General features: G+C 42.3%; 1 protein-coding gene across 8 annotated transcripts in view; it reads left to right on the plus strand.

Annotated features, from left to right (window-relative positions):
* LOC143294858 (uncharacterized) overlaps positions 1-7,500 on the plus strand; it is a 64,744-nt gene that overhangs the window by 41,816 nt on the left and 15,428 nt on the right. For all 8 annotated transcript variants that reach the window (XM_076606372.1, XM_076606374.1, XM_076606375.1 and 5 more), the window contains 6 exons: positions 406-502; positions 1,128-1,168; positions 2,341-2,384; positions 3,389-3,490; positions 5,032-5,139; positions 7,187-7,217. In XM_076606372.1, coding sequence (XP_076462487.1) covers positions 406-502; positions 1,128-1,168; positions 2,341-2,384; positions 3,389-3,490; positions 5,032-5,139; positions 7,187-7,217 — 423 coding nt within the window. The remainder of the gene's footprint in view (positions 1-405; positions 503-1,127; positions 1,169-2,340; positions 2,385-3,388; positions 3,491-5,031; positions 5,140-7,186; positions 7,218-7,500) is intronic.

A 7,500-nucleotide genomic window follows, 5' to 3' on the forward strand; every position in this document is an offset into this window, starting at 1 on the left:
ATATTTCATCAATGAACAGGCCCGCACGCTTTGACACCTCTTTGAAACAAACTGAAACTGGTGGTGTTTGATTTGATTGACAGCTCACACTTTTAAAGGTCTAGTCGGTGAAGGAGTGCGTGGGGGCGGGGCTTGGGGAATGTAGCTCACGAGTTACAGGTGACAACTGAGGAACGGAAACCATTAGGAAAATCGAGAGAACCGATTGGTTCATTTGGTGAAAAGAAACCCACGTGACTAATGGCAGAGTGGGCGTAGTTCACTGGTTCGTTTTGGCAAGGAAACCACTGCGCTAAAGCTTGGGGGTGGAGACTCTATTTTTAGAACAGTGGAAGGAAAGCCCCGCGACCAGTGCAGATACAAAATGGAGAGGCGCTGATTGGTCTCATTTCTCGCGTCCTTCAGGCGGAGGTGGGGGAGGGGGCTCCATCGTTCAGCCAATCAGCATTCCTGTCGCAGACCACCGACCAATCATCGTCCACGCTCAGGGAGGAGGGGATGGGTACGTTGTGGGTGTGTGGTGTGTGTGTAATTATGTAGTGGTGTTGTTTGTTTGTGTGTGTGTGTGTGTGTGTGTGTGTGTGTGTGTGTGTTCACTTTAAAGCCTGACCATATTGAGCGATTAAAATTATTCACTTCTTGAAAAGCAATATCAAATAAGTAAGAGCGTGTGTGTAAGTAGTGGTGTAGCTGCTTTTGGTGTGTGTGAGTGTTTGTGTGTGTGTGAGTGAGTGTGTGTGTGTGTGTGTGTGTGTGTGTGTGTGTGTGTGTGTGTGTGTGTGTGTGTGTGTGTGTGTGTGTGTGTGAGTGTGTGTGTGTGTGTGTGTGTGTGTGTGTGTGTGTGTGTGTGTGTGTTCAGTTTAAAGCCCAACCATTTTAAGTGATTAAAAGATTAACTTTTTGAAAATCAATAAGAAATAAGCGCGTGTGTCTAGGAAGTTGTGCAGTTGTGCTTGATGTGTGTATGGATGCGTGTGTGTGTGTTGAGTGTGTGTGTGTGCAGATGCGTGCGTGCGTGCGTGCGTGTTTGTGTGTGCGTGTTTGTTTGTGTGTGTGTGTGTGTGTGTGTGTGTGTGTGTGTGTGCAGTATTCAGATGTATACATTGTGTTTTATTTTGTCCTGATAGGTACCACGCTCCACGTTTCAACCCCTTCCACAGCAAAGGCGGTGAGTACCAGACAGTGTGGAGTGATGGCCAAGAGGTAACGCGTCCGCTTAGGAAGCGAGAGAATCTGAGCGCGCTGGTTCGAATCACGGCTCAGCCGCCGATATTTTCTCCCCCTCCGCTAGACGTTGAGTGGTGGTCTGGACGCTAGTCATTCGGATGAGACGATAAACCGATGTCAGTCCTGTGTGTAGCATGCACTTAGCGCACGTAAAAGAACCCACGTCAACAAAAGGGTTGTTCCTGGCAAAATTCTGTAGAAAAATCCACTTCGATAGGAAAAACAAATAAAACTGCACGCAGGAAAAACTAAAAAAAAAAAAAAAAAAAAAAAAGATTGGAGCTGTAGTGTAGCGGCGCGCTCTCCCTGGAGAGAGCAGCCCGAATTTCACACAGAGCAATCTGTTGTGATGAAAAGAAGTACAAAAACAACAACACCGCCACCAGCGACGATGGCGATAAAACTTCGTCGTAGATGTCATCATCATCATCAGGGAAACAAATGTCCATCAACAAGAATTGAAGAGAGTGACTGAGGAGGAAAAAAAAACCCCAACAGATTGTGGAATCACGATAATTCGTTGAGATTCATCGCCATGGCGACGTCAGAAGTCTATTATGGTGACATCGAAGAAAAGACAAAACTAGGACATCGTTGGTATTGTTGGACCATTTTTGTACACAGACGCGCACATGCACACACCCATACTCATGCACAGACGCATAAGCAAGCACGTCCACGCACACGCGCAGACACACATTACAGATGTAGGTTACACAAGTGCGCATACATTACATGCCCCCTACCCCCCCCCCCCTCCCACACACACGTGCTTGCACACGAACGCACTCAAACACATACACGTACACATATGCGCTGCTCTTGAACAACACATATTCTGTCAGATTTAAAAAAAATATTGACATTGAAGAGTAAACATGATTGTTTTTCAACAAAAAATTAGAATCGTTTACTTCCTTTTTCTGCCAAAAAGAACTTAAACATTTGTTTAAAGCTATAATTTAGAATGATTTATTTCCTTTTTTTTTTCAAGAAGAACAGAAAGTTTGCCACGTACTGGTGGAAAAGTCAGCAGAACGTTTTCCGTGTTGTGTTTCTTTCCGGCACAGACACTGCGATGTCTCTAAATTCCAGTGTCCGCATGTGTTTCAGGTGACACGAACAGAGATTATCAGAGTCTGCTACTGATCACACAGGTAGAGTCTCTCTCTCTCTCCCTGTTGTGTGCACTGTTCTTTTCTCCATTCTGCTCTGTTTTGTCTGTTTTTGTGTGTTTCTGCTTATTGACAGTGATAATGATGATGATGACGAATGACGAGCGCTGTACATGTGTCTGAATAGTAGAGCGTTGGACTAGAGTTTAAACTAGTCTGAGGGTGCTGGGTTCCATCCCATTATCGGTCTATCATTATTGGGCGTATTATTATTATTATTATTATTTATATTTTTATTATTGTTATCATTATTGGCGTATCATTATTGTAATTATCGGTGTATTATTGATGATGATGATGATGATGGTTATTGTTCTTGTTGTTGTTGCTATTATTATTATCATCATCATCATCATCATTTATCTATCTGTTTACAGTTTTATTTGATTTTCATCGTTCATTTATTCATTCGAATAGTTACCTATTTATCTATCTTTTTTTTAAATTTATCTATCTATTTATTTGTTGTTTACTGCTTAAAAATTCATGAGTTCATTACTATACTTTCTTATTTGTTTATTTACTTTTGAATCTCATTTTACTTATGTTCTTCTTATTTTCCCTCAAGGCCTGACTAAGTGCATTCGGTTGCGTTGCTAATAAGGCACACTGACGAGGCAGCTTCTTTGCAGATGCGGTGCAGAAAATGTCGATTTGGCCCAGACACAGTGACACATCTTTGAGTGAGTGATGGGAACAGAACTGTCTGTGCCTTGTAGGTTAAAGGTGGAGATTTCTCTGATCAACCTGTGTCCAGATCTGCTCAGTTACATTAAACCTCTTCGTGTGTGTGCTCAAGCAGAAGATGATCGCCATACCAACAGAATAACTCCTTCTTGTCAGTTGTTTCCCCTTTTTTTTGTTCAGTGTGGCTGCAGTTGCTCTGAAACTGATGATCATCAGTGATGGAAATAATGAGGATAATTTTGATGTGTGGTATGCGTGCTTGCATATCTGTGTGTGTGTGTGTGTGTGTGTGTGTGTAGTCGGAGAAGGATCGTATACGACGGGATAACGAAGAGTTCCAGCGTCGTCTTCGTCAAGAACTGGAAGAAGAGAGACGGAAACTAAACGACCAGGAAAACGAGGTGCGTGTGCGCGGGCCGTGAGTTTTGTGTGTGTGTGTGTGTGTGTGTGTGTGTGTGTGTGTGTGTGTGTGTGTTAACGCACCTTTCTTTCTGTTCCCTCGGACGGATACACACACACACACACACACACACACACAGAGGGAGGAGAGAGAGAGATACATAAAGTGTCTGATATCATCTAACCCCCATTTTTTTTTCATCATATTGATGCGATCACTGCCACTGCTACTGCTATTTCTACTGCTGCTGCTGCAGCTGCTACTTCTACTGCCACAGCTATTACTGCTACCACCACTATCACCATCACCGCCACCACTACAACTACTACTACTACTACAGCTGCTGCTGCCGCTACCACTACTGTGACTACAACTGCTACCACAACTACACAGATGATAGATTGTCAGTGGGGAACTCAGTCACAGCGGACGGAGATTGATATCCCTACTACAACTACTACTACACCTATTGCTACTACCACTACTACAATCACCACTGCCACTTATGTATACATGATGATATGTATACATACTGCTACAATCACCACAGCCACATATGCACATCTATACATGATTGTATGTATACATACTGCTACTATCACCACAACCACATATGTACATCTATACATGATTGTATGTATACCTACTACTACTACTATCACCATTGTCACATATGTACATCTATACATGATTGTATGTATACATACTACTACTATCACCACAGCCACATATGTACATGACTATGTATACATACTACTACTATCACCACAACCACATATGTACATCTATACATGACTGTATGTATACATACTACTACCATCGCCACAGCCACATATGTACATCTATACATGACTATGTATACATACTACTACTATCACCACAGCCACTTACGTACATCTATACATGACTGTATACATACTACTACTATCTCCATTGCCAGTTATGTACATCTATACATGATGATATGTATACATACTACTACAATCACCACAACCACATATGTACATCTATACATGACTGTATGTATACATACTACTACCATCGCCACAGCCACATATGTACATCTATACATGACTATGTATACATACTACTACTATCACCACAGCCACTTACGTACATCTATACATGACTGTATGTATACATACTACTACTATCACCACTGCCACATATGTACATATATACATGACTGTATGTATACATACTACTACAATCACCACAGCCACATATGTACATCTATACATACTACTACAATCACCACAGCCATATATGTACATCTATACATGACTGTATGTATACATACTACTACAATCACCACAGCCACATATGTACATATATACATGACTGTATGTATACATACTACTACAATCACCACAGGCACATAATATTATGTACATCTTACATGACTATGTATACATACTACTGCTATAACCACAGCCACTTACGTACATCTATACATGACTGTATGTATACATACTACTACAATCACCACTGCCACATATGCACATCTATACATGACTGTATGTATACATACTGATGTGTCAGGCACGGAGACGCCTGGAGGAGCTGAGAAGGGAGGCGGAGGAGAGACGGAAGGAAGCAGAGAGGAACAGGAGAGAGGCGGAGAGACTGAAGAAAGAAGCGGAGAAAAAGGTTAGGAAGGATGATGGGTTTTTTTTTTCCTGTCTTTCTGTTTTTTTTTTTCAGTGTGTGTTTGTGTTTGTGTGTGTGTGTGTGTTTGTGTGTGTGTGTGTGTGTGTGTGTGTGTGTGTGTGTGCGTGTTTGGTTGTGTGTGCATGCGTGTGTGTTTGTGTGTGTGTGTGTGTTTTTGTGCATGTATGTGTGTGTGTGTGTGTGTGTGTGTGCGTGTTTGTGTGTGTGTGCGTGCGTGTGTGTTTGTGTGTGTGTGTGTGTGTGTGTGTGTGTGCATGCGTGTTTGTGTGTGTGTGTGTGTGTGTGTGAGAAAGCATGTATTTGTTTGTTAGCGTGCGGGTGTGTGTGTGTGTGCATGTGACTTTGTGAGCGTTCATGCATGCGAGAGAAAAGAGAGAAAGACTGCTTACGTTCACGTGTTTGTGTGTGTGTGTGTGTGTGTGTGTGTGTGTGTGTGTGCGTTTTGCTACGTGTGTGTGTGTGTGTGTGTGTGTGTGTGTGTGTGTGTTCGCGCGAATTTGTACGTTGTGCACGTGCAGTTAGTACGAGTGTGTGGTGTCCGTGCATGTCACCTTGCCCTGTTCCGCACTTCCAGTGACACCGGAGATTAGAAAAGAGAGATAAACCACTTGCAGAAATTGCTGAAGCCAGGCAGCCTGCGCCGCGAGACGCATTCATTATTCATGAGCTGCCTTTGCCCCGCCCAAACTAAGGGAAAGCGTCAGTCGAACGCAGTCTCCTGAGTGATTTTATAATTTGGATTACACCTTTTTTCCCTTTTCTGTTTGCTTCATCCCACGCAGATGTCAAACTCAATTTTGTTGTGAATAACATTCCTAAATATTTATATGTATTGGTTACTTTTATTTCCCTATCACCACAGCACCATTTTTCACGAGTCGAAAGATGACCTCCATTGCGGAAAACTATAATATTGGTCTTATCGAGATTCACTGTTTGTTGTAGTCTGTCTGTTTCTTGCTTAAGGGCATTTAATTGATTTTGTAACCCTATGGGTGTGTCAGACAAGAGAACAACATCATCAGCAAATAGCATTAAGAGCAAATCTGTTGCGCCAGGTATCATTTGTATTCCATGTCTCCCCTTCTTTGATAACTCCACTGCCAATTCACCGATGAAAAAGGAAAACAGCTGTGAGCTTAGCATACAACCTTGTTTAACCCCTCTTGGACACTGAAAAAAGTCTGAATAAATACCTTTGTCACGAACACATACTAGTACAGAATTGTAGATGCTTTTAACAGCCATGTAAAACTCCCGAGAGAGAGAGACAGAGACAGAGACTTAGAGAGAGAGAAAGAGCACAATACAACGGTCTGCTCGGGCAACATGAAGCGTTCGTATATATATGAATTATATATATGATTATGTACATATAGATAGATTTAGATTTACATTCTGATAGATCTATATGAAATTATGTATGTATGTATTCATGTATGTATGTATGTATGTATGTATAGACATGTTAGAAGAGAGACAGAGCTGAATATGTGTTTTATGTTTTGATATATATATATATATATGTATTTGTTGTTGAAGAAATGGTGATGTAAACCAGAAAGTGTGAAGAAAAAGTAGCGTTACGAAAACGCAGTTCAATAATTTACAACTGTCTCTCTCATGTGCAACATTGCGCTGGGGGGGGAGGGGGCGGGGGGAGTTGGTGGTGGGGGGAGCTGCTTTATTTTCTTTTTATATTATCTACATTCAAGCAGATGCAAACGTGCTAAAAACCAAGCAAAAATAAATCGGTTTTCATTGTATACAGCGAATCTTACTACACGTGGGAAATTCCAGGCTTAACTTAACTTTCGCTTTACTGCAGCTGAACCGTCAGAACCGACTAGTTTCCTTCAGGTGGGGAAGGAGAGGGTGATTTACCCCCACCCTTCCGCACTGCGTGTGTGCCCCAAAACGGCTTCAGCACTGTTATAGACAGTAAGAAGGGGCCTGCCGCGAGTGGTTTATCTCTCTTTTCTAATCTCCGGTGACACTGCCATTATTTTTTTTACTTGTGTTGCAGCCGGCCACAGAACCTGCTCCCAGACCTGCCAGTGAGTTTGATGCTAGTCCGTCAGAACGTTGTTTGACTGATCACGATAACGTAAAGCTGTTTGATCAGTCAATACGGAAAGCCAGTTCAGTTCAGTTCAAGTTCTCAAGGAGGCGTCACTGCGTTCGGACAAATCCATACACGCTACACCACATCTGTCAGGAAGATGCCTGACCAGCAGCATAACCCAACGCGTTTAGTCAGGCCTTGAGTGCATGCTTATATATTTGTGTACCTATCAGAGGGGATTTCTTCTACAGAATCTCGTTGCCATGGGTTCTTTT

This window comes from Babylonia areolata, chromosome 20 (assembly GCF_041734735.1).
Source record: "Babylonia areolata isolate BAREFJ2019XMU chromosome 20, ASM4173473v1, whole genome shotgun sequence".
Classification (NCBI taxonomy): domain Eukaryota; kingdom Metazoa; phylum Mollusca; class Gastropoda; order Neogastropoda; family Buccinidae; genus Babylonia; species Babylonia areolata.